Genomic DNA, 16,337 nt, shown 5'->3' on the forward strand with positions numbered 1-16,337 from the left:
TAATTTATTAGATATATGAGTCGTTAATATAAGCAGATTAATGGTTAAATTTGGGTATAAGACTCCTCTGCCCCATAAAATTTATACAAAAACTCTTATTATATTTACCCAACAAATAGCGTGACTGATTGTTAAAAACAATTGTCTTGAAATTGATTATGAGTTCCATAAATTTTTAAAAACAATTATGGAAGTATATATATATTATTCCATAACAAGATAAAAACCTCAAGAGCTATATAATCACAAGAAATTATCATCAAAATGGTCAAATGATAGCTTATGAAAAAATTATATTCAATATTGTATTTAATTTGATACTAAGAGCTTGTTTGACATTGTTTTTTAAGCTAAAAGCTAAAAAAAAGGTTTTAAAAATAAAGCTAAAAACTGTTTAATGGCTATATAAAAAGTGTAAGTTAGAAATTTCATTTAAAAAAAATTGTTCATTAAAAAAACATATATACCTTAAAAAAACTCATCATGGGAGTTTTTAACTTTTGAATTTTTTTCATTATAAAAAAAAAACTCCTATCTCGGTAGGTGTACACCAAGGTTCGACTCTAAGTCCTTATCTCTTTGCCTTAGTTATGGATGAACTAACAAAAAATATTCAAGAGGAAGTGTCATGGTGTATGTTTTTTGCAGATGATATTGTGCTTATTGATGAGAACAAAGACGGTGTTAATAGAAAATTTGAATTGTAGAGAAACACATTGGAATCTAAAGGATTCACGTTAAGTCAGAGCAAGACTGAGTATTTGACATGTGAGTTTTCTCTGGTAAGAGATGTAGACCAAGATCTTGTGCATCTAAGTAGTCAAGAGGTACCCAAGAAAGATGCTTTTAGATACCTGAGATCCATTTTGCAAAAAGGTGGAGAGATTGATGAGGATGTAAATTATAGAATCAGAGCAAGTGGATGAAATGGCGTAGTGAATCTGGATTTTTGTGTGACCGAAAAACCCCCTTAAGTTAAAAGGAAAATTTTATAAAACAGCAGTAAGACCTGCAATGCTATATGGAGCTGAATGTTGGTCAGCACATAGACAACATGAGCATAAAATGGGAGTAGCAGAGATGAGGATGTTAAGGTGGATGCGTGGTTATACGAGGATGGATAAGATAAGAAATGAAGATATTCGACGAAAGGTAGGAGTACTAGCTGAAAATATGAGAGAACATAGATTGAGGTGGTTTGGGCACGTAATGAGAAGGCCATTGGATGCTCTCGTAAGAACAAAAGTTTGTTACCAAGAGCTCAAAAAAAAAAAAGTAGAGGTAGATCGGAACTTACTTGGGGGAAGTTAGTAAAACAAGATTTAATGGAGTGAGATATAGATTGACGAACGATATGCCTTAGAACGGAATGGAGAAAAGCTATAAGCATGGTGGAGGGATAGACCCGTTGTTATTCCTATGTTCCAGATGGTCCATTTTTAGTCCTTTTCCTCTTCATTTCCCCCTCTTCTTCTTTTCCCTTTCTTTTTTACTTATATATATATTATTACTATTTTATTTATTTATTTATTTCTATTTTTAATTTTTATTTTATCTTTTCTTATCTTTTTTTCAACTTTTACGTATCTTTTATTTTGGGTTCATCTACCACCGATCCTAATTAATTTAGGATAAATATATTGTTGATGTCGATGTATAAAAAAAATCTTTTTATTATAATAATTTTTGTAAAATTCTATTTGGCTTAATTTTCGTTTATAAGGAAAAAAGAAGCTAAAAAAAAGACCTTCCTAACAGGCACTAAACATGTGTCAATTTACCCAACACAGCCTTCCTGGTAGAAAAAGATGTTAGAAAAAATCAAAGAAATATTTCTCGATCAATCCTTTTGTCCCCATTTCTTTTCTTCGAGAATCAAAAAGATCATTTTCAATCAAGTTTGAATTTGTTCGTTTGGAATCACACTCTTCTACTACATTTTTATTGGATTCTTATCATTTTTCTTTTTTGATTTCTTTTTAAACATTTTTTTTAGGGGAAGAATATTGTAACAACCAATTAGTGTTACTACCAATGTTACTACCAATCAATTTCACCGTTAGATCGGTTATGTTGATCCAACGGTTATATTTATTTCCATCTTTGTATGGTTATGATTTCTCATATTTAATACATTATATTTATTTTCACCTATGTATTGTTATGATTTCCCATATTCACATTAAATATGGAGAATCATAACCCTACAATATTAAATATGAGAAATCATAACTATACAAAGATGGAAATAAATATAACCGTTGAATCAACATAATCGATCTGACAGTAAAATTGATTGATAGTTACATTAGTAGTAACACTAATTGGTTGTTACAATATTTTTTTTTATTACATTTGAGTCATTGCAAGGGAAAAGTTTTTTCTGTGTAAGAAGTTGTTTTGAAAAACATTCAAGCATAACCGAACACAAACAAGGGGGAAAATGAATAATACAGAAGGATTTCTTCCACAAATCCATGTACGTACATCAAATACAAAGTATAAAAAATAATTGATTTATATACTCGAAAAACACTCTTCATTAATGATGGAACTTGTAGAAGCACGTTATCCCTGCCATAAAATAAATCATATGAAAATGGATATTCTCATCCGTGAATGGATGGATTAATTACCTGTTTTTTTTTTTTCACCCTGTATTTTAATATATATTTTCTATTTTATTCTTATCAGGTTGATTTGTCCATCAACAATTAATAAACTTTCACATAATCTGATAATGTGAAATCTATCGAGGATCCACTCTCCATTATGATTTTCTATAATTAATCATTTTATCAATAAAATAAACTGACAGTTATAGGACTACGAATGATGGCGCACACAAAATCTTGTTCCTCAAAAAAGAAAAAACCGAAAACTGGGTCGGTGACAGCGCGGGTTGTATCGCAGTCATGGTAAAAGGTCACGAGTCAGCTATTGCGACTCGAGCCAGATGTCCCTTGACATAAACCAAACAACATTACAATAATAATGACATGTTAATAAATAGGAAATGGATCTTCTAACGTTTACATTTCTAAAATTTTTGTATTTAATTAAATAAGTAGAATCTAGTTATCACTAATGAAAAAAAGATAATTATGTAAAATTTTAACATAAGAGAAAGCTTATTTTCTAATAGATAGAAATATTTATTGTCAAAAAAATTCACTACCTATTTAATTATCATTGAATCAATATATTTTTTTTCTTAATAAAATTTTCAATGTTTTTTCTCTCTGATTTAATAATAATTAGATAAGTAATGAATTAGTAAAAAATGATTTTAGCGAGTAAGAATATCTAGCTCTCTCTGACTAATAATCGCAACCTTTTTACATCATTTATTTATTACTGCGGGTCAACATCATTTATTTATTACTGCGGGTCAACGCGGTTCTTTAGTCCAAGTATAAGACTCATTCTGATTCATGAAAGAGTTTAACAAACCACGAAAGGAGAGAGTGAGAGTGTGAGTCATGAGACACCCACGTGACATTTGGGGTCCCGGGCCCCACTTCCGGTGCCATGTACAGTGTACCAATAAAGAGCCGCCAGGGGCTTTGTTGTCATTTCAATTTACTAACCATTACTTGACCACAACATCAATAATTTTGTATTCACCCATGAGATATTCTTTAGGCTTGGCTCCGTTGTGACCTTGTCTATATAAACAAACGCGTAATCTTCAATTTTCAAACTAAACTTGCTTCAATCATCTTCATTTCCCCCAATATCATCACCAAACCCAAACCCAAACCCAAACCAAAGTAGTTGAAGCACTACTTAGTATATATATTTGTTCTTTGTAATAACATAAGGATCGAGGAGATGAAGAAATCAAATACTAATAGCGATTCATCAAAACTTGATCGCAAAACAATAGAAAGGAACCGCAGAATTCACATGAAAGCTCTCTGCTTCAAGCTTGTTTCTACTATTCCTTCCAATTACATCAAAGCCACCAAGGTACGTTTTAGATTGGTAGTCACATAACGTAATAACTCTCCCTGCCTGAATAATATTGGGCTAGCTTAGCTAGCTTCTTAATTATCATTGTTCAACAATGAAATGAAAATTAAATGAACGAATACTTCAGGACATGCTGACACAGCAGGACCAGCTGGATATAGCAGCCACTTACATAAAGCATCTGAGAGAAAGAATAGACAAATTGAAGGAGAAGAAGGAGGAAGCCATGCGCATATTGATGAGATCAAACCAACGCAATAACAGTATTTCCAATATTGGTTCAAAATTGCCCCTACTTGAGATAAGAGACTTGGGTTCGGGCATTGAAGTGATGTTGATAAGTGGGTTGTACAAGAACTTCATGCTCTACGAAGTAATTACTGTCCTTGAGGAAGAAGGCGCTGAAGTTGTCACTGCAAACCACTCTACTGTTGGCGATAAGATTTTTTACACTTTTCATGCTCAGGTACAATTATATATCTATATCTATAGACTATAGTATAAAGACCAACAAATTTTATATATATATATATATATATATATTATATAGGTCGCTAGTAGCTTTCAACTCTTTTTCCGCTCTAGCTATTGTTAAACGAGGGTGAAGATAATCTCAAAGGGACATTTGGTACACGGTATTTTGTAGGATTCAAATTGAATTTTTTAAATTTTTAATTTTCAGATATTATTATAAACTGAATATTTTTATTATATTTCTGAAAATTGAGATTTTCGGATAAAAAATTATTTTTTCTCCACCAAACGCTCCTTAACCGCTGACACAACTGGAAAGCGAGCTTTGCTAAGAAATAAGTCTCGGGACTAAGGGGACGTTTGGTGGAGGAGAATTTTTTTTTTTTTGTCCGGAAATCTCAATTTTCAAAAATATAATTTTTACATTAAGTTTACGATAATATCAGAAAATTTAAAATTTAAAAAAAAATCAGTTTCCCTAGAATATAACAGCCCTAAAAGGTTTTTGGTTCGATTTCTAGGAGAAACAATTTGGGCCAGTAATAAAAAACCTTCACACCTTATGTTAAGAAGGGAATTGATTATTCTCGTCAAAATGAACGTCCAAATGAACGAGGACGGCAATATATATATATATATATATATATATATATATATATATATATATATGTGGAGAAAATATTTCTAGAATCATTTTAAATAAGATTGTTTATAGTTACTCTTTTTAATTAAGTATGACCGGTCACATTTTCTCTCTCCGCCACATCAGCCGATAGTGTCTGAGAAAAAAGAAAAAAAGAACAGTTTTATTGTTATAACTAAGTATGACCGGTCATACTTAATTAAAAAATAATAGCGATAGATAACATTATCTAAAGTGGTTTAGAAATTTTTTTTTTATATATATATATATGTACGGTGAAGATGGATCGCTGAATTTTTCTTCATTTTCATGACTTGTTATCTTCTTTCATCAGGTTAAAATATCAAGAGTTGGTGTAGAGCCAACAAGGGTATATCAGAGGCTTCAGGAGTTGATTGCACCACCAGAAAGTTGTACTATTGGCATGGACAACACATTATTAGAAAATGACAACATGCATTGGGCGTTGTTATTCGGACCATAGCACCTTAGTTAATGAATCAAGCTGTGAAGGATTAGCTACGCTGTACAAGTTTTACGGAAAATAACTTCAAATAAATAAAAGAAAAAATGTGTATCATTTTAAAAGATATAAAATTATATCATTTTAAGTGAGAGAAAAAGATAGATAAAAGAGAAGAAAGAGTGGACAAAAAACAATAAAAGTGTTAGTCTCACCTTTTTGTTGTGTTATTTAAAATGATAAATATTTTTCTCATAAATAAATAGGTTTCGTACGTTAAGAAAATGTTTCTTTTCTTCGGGTGTTATCTGTTTAATTGTTAATGGACAAGCCCTGAAACAGGCAGGAATGAGAATGTCTAAAATTTCATGCAAACTTAGATGTTTAAATTTATTGTACTTCTCAATAAAAATGTAGGTTGGAGCTTGATGGGTGTTTATGATCAGAATTATAAAATAAAGCTTTCTGTATCCCTCAAAACAGTCAATTTGCTGTAGCTTGTAGTATCATACACAGCGTAGTGATGGTGGTGATTTTCATCATTTGATTTTAGCCTTGTATCTTAATCATTCGAAAATCTAAATCTAAGCGGATGAAAATAGTTTGTGACCACAAATTGCAACTGCGAATAATGACCATTTATTTTCGCAAGATCACATATAAAGATAAACTTGGTAATGCAACCTGTTGATATTATTCAGTGTGCAGCCTTTTAATAGGCAATTGGCAAAACAGATACACAATTTGTTACAGAGCTTTGTTACAGAGAAATGATAAGAGATAAAAACAACTATCTAAATTATCTAACTATCTAGTAACAAACTAAAGAATATGCAATATAACAATCTAACCGTATAATATATCTAACAGTATAATATCCTAACAAATATTGATATCCTAACAATCTCCAACACTCCCCCTCAAGTTGGAGCATGCAAGGATGAAATGCCCAACTTGGGAAGGAATTCGAAGAACGGACGTTGTCCCAATGCTTTAGTAAACAGGTCCGCAAGTTGGGATCTTGAACGGACGTGAGCAGTGACAATGTTGTTGGCAAGAATCTGTTCTCGCACGAAATGGCAATCTATTTCGATGTGTTTTGTCCGTTCATGGAAGACGGGGTTGGCAGCTATGTGTAAGGCGGCTTGGTTGTCACAAAATAACTCCATAGGACCTGAATGTGGAACACCAAGGGAAGTAAGAAACGATTTGAGCCAAACTAACTCCGAGGTAGCTGCTGCCATGGATCTGTATTCTGCTTCTGCCGAAGAACGGGAGACCGTGACTTGTTTCTTAGTCTTCCAAGAGATTGGGGATGATCCTAGCATAATAAAAAAACCAGTAATGGATATGCGAGTGAGAGGACAAGATGCCCAATCCGAATCGCAGTAAGCATGAAACTGTAAGTCACAATCGGACTTAAGAAGTAAGCCTTGGCCAGGATTCCTTTTGAGATACCGAAGGACACGAACGACAGCTTCAAAGTGAGCTTGCTTGGGTTGTTGCATGAACTGTGATAAAATATGAATGGCATAACTCAAATCAGGTCGAGTGATGGTGAGGTAAATGAGTTTACCTATAAGTCTTCGATATCGTTCAGGATTGTCAAACATAGGGCCATCATCCAAGGCGAGGCGAAGATTCTGTTCGATGGGAGAGTTCGCAGGCTTACTCCCACTCAAGCCTGATTCGGACAGAAGGTCCAAAGTGTACTTACGTTGACAAAGGAAAATGCCTTGCTTGCTACGAGCAATTTCAATACCCAGGAAATACTTCAGCGGACCTAAGTCTTTGATTTTGAAACATTTGTTCAGATACTCCTTGACTGCTTTACATGCATTAGGATCATTCCCTGCCACTATTATATGATCAACGTAGACTAGGACTGCTAGGAAAGCGTCCCCTCTTTGGAGAGTAAAGAGCGTATAATCTGCCCTTGATTGTATAAAACCATAATGTGTCAAGGAAGAGCTGAGTTTGGAGAACCAGTTTCGTGGTGATTGCCTCAGTCCATACAAGGATTTGGTAAGACGACATACTTTGTGATTGGATCCGTCACTGAATCCGGGAGGAAACCGCATGTAAACTTCTTCACTTAGGTCACCGTTCAAGAATGCATTGTGGACGTCGAGTTGATGTAATTCCCAATTTTTGGCAGCTGCTACAGCAAGTAGTGTACGAACACTCACCATTTTGGCCACTGGTGCATATGTCTCACTGTAATCCTCCCCAGCAATTTGATGATTTCCAGCTATCACCAACCTTGCCTTATAGCGTTCCACCGTACCGTCAGAACGATATTTGATTTTAAACACCCATTTGCTTGGGAGAGCATGTTTGTGTGGAGGCAAATCTGTAATGTACCAAGTTTTATTATCTTCCAAAGCTTGGATTTCGTTCCTCATGGCAGCCACCCACCGTGTATCTCGCATGACTTCTCGAAAATTTCGAGGCTCTTGATTGGCGTCAATTGCTGCAACAAAGGCTCGATGTTCTTTAGAAAAATTAGTTAAACTGACATAATTGCATATAGGATACTTAATACCTGAGGTGACATTGGTTCGGATGAGAGGAAGCGAGTGTGTTTCAGCCATGTGACAAGCATAATCTTGCAAATAAGTGGGAAGTTTTCGTGCTCTCTGGTGTCTTGTAGGCACAACATCTTGAGAGGAATATGGCATTGAAATAGCATCGGAGCTCCCCTATCGTCCGTAGTGGGTTGCACTATTGTGGCAGTTTCACATGACTGCTCTTCAGCGTTTTCTGCAACTACAACGTTTTCAGTTTCATCAGGGAATGATGTAGGCAGCTGAGGGACAATAGGTTCATTCTTCTTTACTCGGAATGGAAATTCTTGTTCTCGAAACTTGACATCTCTTGACACAAAACGCTGTCCATTCTCGATATCTAACAATCTCCAACCCTTTTGTCCTGTTGGATATCCAATTAAAATACATCGTCGAGAGCGTGGAGCGAATTTGTCATTGGGTTTGGGTCTGAAGTTAGCGAAGCACAAACATCCAAATGTTCTCAAGTAAGTGTATTCTGGTGGGGTTCCATGCAATATCTCATGTGGTGACTTTCCTCCAAGAACCTTTGTAGGTGTTCTATTGATCAGATGTACAGCTGTTAGAATGCTTTCTTCCCAGAACTCAGCTGTCATACCTGCATGAAATAATAAAGCACGCGAGACATTAAGAATGTGTCCATGTCTCCTCTCTACGCGTCCATTTTGTTCGGGAGTATGTACACACGTTGTTTGTTGTAAAATGCCTTTTTCACTCAAGAGTTGCATCATTTTATTAGACTTAAATTCAGTTCCATTATCAGAACGAATTATTTTGACATTTTTCCCAAACTGATTCTGCACCATAGCCATAAATTTACACATTCGATCATAAGTTTCACTTTTCTCGGCCATCATATATACCCACACACTTCTACTAAAATCATCGACAATAGTTAAGAAATAGTAAGCACCCGAAGAGGAAGGAGACTTGTAGGGTCCCCAAGTATCACAATGAACCAAATAAAAACTTTCTTTACTGCGTGAAGTACTCAAAGGAAACACAGATCGAGTTTGTTTGGCATATTGGCAAACATCACATGCCGCACCAGTAACATTTTTATTCAACGAAATATTAATTCCTGGAATCAAAGACAACATATCATAAGATGCATGACCTAGTCTACTATGCCATAGCTCCATAGATTCTTCTGCTCGAACTGCTGAAGCCGAAGCATGCTTGGGCTGAAACACATACACTCCTTCCTTGAGCTCACCCAAACCAATCTCCCTCTTCAGTATTTGGTCCTGCAAAAGGCAATTTTTATCAGTAAAGGTTACCATCCTGCTATTATTTCGCAATAGCTGTGAAACAGAAATCAGATTGCATCTCAATTGGGGAACATATAACACATTGGATAGTTTGAATTGTGCATTAAACATCATTGTTCCTTCTTTTTCTGCAAGAGTAACAGATCCGTTTGGTAAAGTGACGGACAAAGGATTAATCTTTCTAATTTTAGTCAACAAATTCAAGGATCCCGTCATGTGGCGAGAGGCTCCGCTATCAATAAGCCATTGAAAGTGTGTAATCTTACCAGACAATTTATCATTGGATGGCTGTTCAACCAAGGCAATGAGCTTGTTCATAATTTCAGGTGTCAACATTGAATTCGCTGTGACCTGCGGAGGCACATTATTCTGGTAAGAAGCTGCTGCTGCAGCTTGTTGAAGTGCATCACCTTGATAGGATGCTACGGCTGGTTGAGAGCTTTCCCAAGTCTGCATGGCATGAGCTTGTTGATGTCTTCCTCCTGATCGTCCCCGTCCACCAAATCTGTTTGCTGGAAATCCAATGACGTTCCAACAACGTGAGGGATCATGGTTGGTTTTCCCGCAATGAGGACACGACACTCTCTCGGCTTGTTTGCCAGAGATCGTGTGCTGATCATGACTTTCCATCTTGTCTTTCAATCCAACCTGAGCTACATATCCTACCACATTTTCTCGTTCTTCCTGATGGCGGGCAATGTTACGATGAGTTTCTTCTTGCGTAACAATTGCATACACTTTGTTGACATTTGGCAAACGTGAGGTGTTCAAAATCTGTGAACGTAAATTGCCAAAGACAGCCTCATCAAGTCCCATGAGAAATTGATAAACACGGTCATGTTCCTTCTCTTCTTCGATCTCCTTTGCGTAAGCACACTTGTCTCCACAGTTACACGTCTTGCAGGTTTTGCTCCCTTCAAGTTCGTCCCACACAGCTCTTAACTTGGTATAGTATTCACCCACACTATTTCCAAGTTGTTTTATATTAGCTAAACTGGTCTTGAGTTGATATTGACGTGGAGAATTTTCCACGGCATATCTCTCCTTCAAATCATCCCACAAATCTTTTACTTCATCAAAACATTTGATGAATGGCTGCAATTTCGCATCAATGGTATTATGTATCCAACCATTGATCATCGAATTGCACATTTCCCACGCTCGCCATTCTTCCCCGTCATCTTCCTCTGGTTTCTTTACGGTTCCAGTAACGAAACCTAACTTATTTTTCGCTCTTAGTGCGTTTTTCATGAGCTTTTCCCAATTCTCATAGTTGGCTTCTCCACGCAGCATTACAGTTGTAAGCAAAATTCCCGGATTATCCGAACCTGCCAGATGAAATGGCGATCCAGGATCTGAGGGTTTCATCTTGCTGCTGGCCATCTTCCGTAGGGCAAGCTTTCACACTTTTCCTCACACTGCGGAAGCGTTGTTTAATTTTGGTGCGCTCTGATACCAAGATAAACTTGGTAATGCAACCTGTTGATATTATTCAAGTGTGCAGCCTTTTAATAGGCAATTGGCAAAACAGATACACGATTTGTTACAGAGCTTTGTTACAGAGAAATGATAAGAGATAAAAACAACTATCTAACTATCTAGTAACAGACTAAAGAATCTGCAATATAACAATCTAACCGTATAATATATCTAACAGTATAATATCCTAACAAATATTGATATCCTAACAATCTCCAACAAATGGCTAAGAGGCACATATCACATACCTTAAATGTCACCATTAATTGCATAAAATAGTTTCCGGAAAAATAATATTAAATGTCACCATTGATTAGAAAATAATTTGAAATTAAACTTGACATTCAAGATTATAGCATTAATTTCTTGAATGAACTTCTCAACAAGAATGCTCTGAAAGTTGATTTTTCTTACGGTTGCGATCAAGCCAATAAATATATAACGTATATATTAAGTTTTAGGGGATGATTATATATATTGTCTAACTATTTAATCTTCTTTTTCTTATTGTCTTTTTATCACAGTTGATTATATTTAAATCAAACGTGATAAATAATTGGTGTAATTAGTTGAGAAAAATAAGGGAGAAAGAAATAAAATAAAAAATATTATTATATTTGAGACCATTGATTTAAATTTAATTAACAATGACAAAAAGATAGTAAGGGCTAAAAGATTGAATAGGTATGCAATATAATCATCCCCTACTTTTAAAATCTTCATTTTTTTCATAGTTTTTCATGATTGAAATATAAAAAATAATACTTGTGTTTTTATTAAATAGCAAAACTACAAGTATTTAAAAATCTTTATCTATGTTTTTTTTTTTCATAATTCTAAAATACGGATGCCACCAAAAATAATCTTTAAATTTTTCTTCCAAGAATTGGAATGGGATGCTGTATACTGTAACCAAATTGTGCAAGTAATACTTTTAATTTTCTTAATAAAAACCTATTTGAATGTAAAATGATTTTAGTTCGGGATATTTCAATTTTATGCACAAGTTATTTACTTAATTATCAAATTAATTTAATTATTTTTACTTAACAAGTCAAATATGCTTGAGGAATAGTTAATAACTGTCCTTCACTTCAAGACGTGACTAATTGTAAACAATATTTTATCAAATTAATTTAATAGTTGATTAATTGAATGAGAATACGTGAAAAGACATTTTCATGCAAATTGGATAGTTAGCAGGAAAATTGTCCGCCGAAAAGTAATGAATCTTCACGTGCTCAACTTCTGTTTTTTTTATTAAAATTAAATTGAAAGAATTTAACTTTATCCTTGATTGAGCCAACAGAAACCAGTATTTAAAAATTCGATCTCATTATCGACTCGGTCGAGGTCAGGGGTCACGGAATCATAGGTTTAACTGGGAGGGGGAGAGGGTTATGGGGCACACACCCAGTTTTATACATTAAAGAAATATATATATCCTATATGAAAAATTCAAAAAAATTAAACCACCAATTATCAAAATTTAAAATATATTTAACATAATTCAACGAATTACATCCATAAGTCAATATTACATAAGCTAATCGAAGTATCAAACTATCAAAGTATAAAACACACAGTCCAATGAAATTAATGAAAAGTTATATTATAAAATTCAAGCCTTCCTTGTCCTTCTCACACAACTACAACAACATGTAAAAGAAGATCCCTTACCCAAGAGAAAACGACGGAGGAGAGGCGGTGGCAACACGAATCTACGGTGCCAGTATGACAGAGGAAATGGATCGAGAAAGAAGACAGAAGATGATAGGAGGAACTACTACCACAACAGAGGACATCACCAGATCAGGGAGACTGAGTCCAGGTCTGGAAGAGAAGATCAGAAGAGAAGAGATGAGTCAATATTACACAAGCTAATCGAACTATCAAACTATCAAAGTATAAAACACATATTCCAATGGAGTTAATGAAAAGTTATATTATCAAATTTAAGCCCTCATTGTCCTTCTCATTCACCTATAACAGCATATGAAAGGAGATCCCTTACCAAGAGAGAACGACAGAGGAGAGGCGGCGGCGCAACGGATCTATTGTGGGGAGAGAAAAACCAGTACGTTAGATGAAAGGGAGAGAGAAGACAGAAGATGATAGGAGGAACCACTACCACAAAGGAGGAGATCACCGGATTAGGGAGACTAAGTCTGGGTCTGAAAGAAAAGATTCAAAGAGAAGAAGAAGAACAATTCAGATTTCAGATCTAGTTCTAGATATAGGCAGTAGCGAGTTTTTGTTTTTTTACACGCCAAACGATGTCTTTTCGTGTGTAATTTTAAAAAAAAAATGCAGTGACCCTTTTTGGCCCCTCTGACTCAGGAGACACAGGTTCAATCGGGGGGTTTCGGGGGTTAGAGAGGTCAACGTGCATGCAGGGTCTAACTGTTAACCCCAACCCTCAGAGAGGGAGTCAGTGACCCAGAGGGGTCGACCTCGGGGTGGGACAGAGTTTTAAAACACCGATAAAAAGGACTGCATATGGCCATACCCCTCCCTCGCTCAAATACTCCATTAATTGAATTTAGTCTTATATTTTTTTTTTCTTACCTATTCTCAAAAGGAGAGTATTGTTATTGCTCGTATTGCATTTAGTAATGGTTGTAAATAACCAATTCAATCAAAAAGCTTAAACTATTAAGTGAGACTACATTAATGATTTTTATACTTCTCTAACACGCCCCTCACAAAAGAGCCCACCGAGTTTGAAGAGTGAATAATGCACAGGCCCACCTACCTATTCTAAGAAACTCCACAAGACTAAATTAATTGTTAATTAAAGGGGGCGGTGAGGATCGAACTCATGAGACGCTCTGATACCATCAGAAGAACCAATTAAACCCAAAAGCTTAAGCTATTAGGTGAGTCTACATTAATGGTTTTTATACTTTTTTAACAATGGTTACTATCATTTTTCAAAATAAGACACATGTATTATGAATAAATAATGAACATTGATGTTTTTGTTTCTATTGAATGAATGTTCTGAAAAATGGGCATGAAAGAGCACTTAAAAAAGTATTGCCCAAAAAATAAAATAAAATCAATAAACTACAAAAAAACAAGCTATTTGCGATGGTCAATGTCCTTCGCAAATTTTTTCGTCTCAAACGATATTTGTAATGGTAGATATGCGATAAAAAATCCATTGCAAATTGTGACGAAATTTTTTTCACACAAAATCTTATAATTATGTTGCAATAGGCAGACTTCTTGACATTGTTATTCGGTCGCAATCTATGATGGAAAATATTCCATCGCAAATTTGCTACGAAAATAAGAGGACAAAACATCATCACAATATTGCGTTTGAAATATAATTTTAGTTCTTCGCACAATTTGCAACGAAAATAAAAACCCTAAACTGCCACAAAACGTGTGATGGAATCAGTAACGTAATACTGTTGTAAATTTACGATGATACTATATATGTTGCTAATTGCATTTCACTCATCTTGTCTTTGTTGTTGCTTTCTTTAGTTTTTTTAAATTGCATATCATATTATGTTAGGGATTGACACCGACACTCTTTGTATAATAAAATACATCTAATTATATCATAATATTTGCAACAAAATTAGGGCTGGCAATATGGGCCTAGCTCGTCGGGCTAGCCCGTTTAACCCACTCAAATTGGCGGGCTGAGTTATGAGTTCCAACCCACCAACCCAATGTAACCCGCCCCGTTTACAATTGGGTTAAACGGGTTGATAGGAAAACGGGCCGGGTTGGCCCGATGGGTTACAATATTTAGAACTTTTAATTTTTTTAAATATAAAAAAATTAAAATTGTTGAAAGTTGAAATGTAAAATAAGACAGTCATTTGCCCTAAATCGAATATGAACAGCAGGCGGCAGAGGCAAGAGCGGAAGAGCAGTCTCCTCCATTCTTTCTGAACGTCTCCTCCATTCTCTTCGAGTTTCTCTTTCTGCAACTATCTCCTCATCGTCTCACCATCTCCGATTTCATTTGTTAACTTGTCGTGAGTTCCCCCTTCATTGATTATTAATTTTCTCTAGTAATTTGTAATTATAAGCTTTACTTTGGTATTTGGTTACTGTCATGAAGCCGTTCGAGTCACTGGAAGATAATATGTTTTTCCATGTTAAGGTCATAACTTTGCTCCACCGACTTCACAGCGGTAGTTGATTTCTGACCAACAGAGGGAGATCGCCGAATAAGCTCCTACACGACGCACAGGACGCCCACGCTCCTACGCCACGCCTAAACGCCAACTTCCCCCTCAGCGCCAGCCTCTTATGCGGATTTGGTGTCTTTACGCCAACCTCATACGCGGATGGTGTTCAGATGCAGAAGACTGTAGCTCCAGAGAGAAAACTCTTCACGCGGAAAGGAACTTTTTCTGCTTCCCTTCAACTTTACGCTTTTGTTATATTATTGAATTCAATGATAGATGGAATTAAAGATAACGTCACTGCCTACATGGAATTATAAGAATAGAATATAAGAACAGAATATTTTTGAATTGAATATTATTCTAATAAATTTGGAATCCAATGACGTCTCCTACCCATATAAGCTACGTTTTGCATAATATCAATTGCTATCATTGAATTCCATCTAATAACAAAAATTTTAAAATTATAGTTTTACATGTTAAACTTGGTAATCAGTTTCATGCATTAATATTTTTGTTATTTTTTAGATTGACTTGTATTTGATTCCTGAATTTTATGCAGATTTTTTGTGTTTTTAAGCAATTTTTCTTATGCAGATTTTTTGAAATATTTTTATGCAAAATTTTATGTTTTTTATTTTATTTCATGAATTTTTATTTTATTTTAGGCGAGTTAGCCCGCAGCCCACCAGCCCACTTATAAAACGGGGCGGTTTGCTAAATTTAGCCCATTTTGTTAAAACGGGCTGGGCTGGCCCGCCCCGTTTTGAGAGGGTCAGTGGCGGGCCGGGGCGGGCCAGCCCATATTGCCAGCCCTAAACAAAATATATTTTTGTTGCAAATTGCGCATACAATTTTGTCATAAAATCCCTCACAAATCATATTCGAGAATACCGTTATAAAAATCACCGCAAATTCCTACGGATAAAATCTCACCGCCGTCGCATAGTCTGCTCCCCAGTTTTACCTCGGATTCTCCCGTCATAAAAAACTCTATCGCAATATATCGTCACAAATATTTCATTTTTATTACTGAGATTATTACCGTTGCGAATTGTGATGGTCTTGTGACGGAACTTGCGTCTAATTTTTAGTGACAAACATATTGAGAGATATCTGTCACAATAGTGTGTTGGACACAATTTCCTTCGAAAATTGCGACAGTGTATTTTTCGTCGCAAACGCCTATCGCTATTTGCCCATTTTCTAGTAATGTTATTCGGTTTATGACAACTGTTTTTTAGCTCCACTACTACTTATTGCAATAATGTAATTTACCCTTTTGGTTAGTAAGTAGAGGTGGCAATA

General features: G+C 35.3%; 1 protein-coding gene across 1 annotated transcript; it reads left to right on the top strand.

The window, feature by feature from the left end:
* Positions 1-3,723: 3,723 nt before the first annotated feature.
* LOC133298788 (transcription factor bHLH162-like) lies at positions 3,724-5,737 on the top strand. The gene is made up of 3 exons (XM_061498131.1): positions 3,724-3,972; positions 4,103-4,441; positions 5,427-5,737. Exons 1-3 carry the CDS (start codon positions 3,835-3,837, stop codon positions 5,574-5,576), a joined length of 627 nt encoding a protein of 208 aa, XP_061354115.1. The 5' UTR covers positions 3,724-3,834; the 3' UTR covers positions 5,577-5,737.
* The last annotated feature ends 10,600 nt before the right edge of the window (positions 5,738-16,337 follow it).

The sequence above is a fragment of the Gastrolobium bilobum genome, unplaced genomic scaffold (genome assembly GCF_033153095.1).
Source record: "Gastrolobium bilobum isolate Gb01-03AN ecotype WA unplaced genomic scaffold, APGP_CSIRO_Gbil_v1 utg18356, whole genome shotgun sequence".
NCBI classification, from domain to species: Eukaryota; Viridiplantae; Streptophyta; class Magnoliopsida; order Fabales; family Fabaceae; genus Gastrolobium; species Gastrolobium bilobum.

What these genes read in the sequence shown, in the direction of transcription:
- LOC133298788 (XM_061498131.1), top strand. Translation starts at nt 3,835, where the DNA reads ATGAAGAAATCAAATACTAATAGCGATTCATCAAAACTTGATCGCAAA. An exon ending in ATTACATCAAAGCCACCAAG is followed by an intron (nt 3,973 to 4,102) that starts GTACGTTTTAGA and finishes CGAATACTTCAG; the next exon opens with GACATGCTGACACAGCAGGA. An exon ending in TTTACACTTTTCATGCTCAG is followed by an intron (nt 4,442 to 5,426) that starts GTACAATTATAT and finishes TTCTTTCATCAG; the next exon opens with GTTAAAATATCAAGAGTTGG.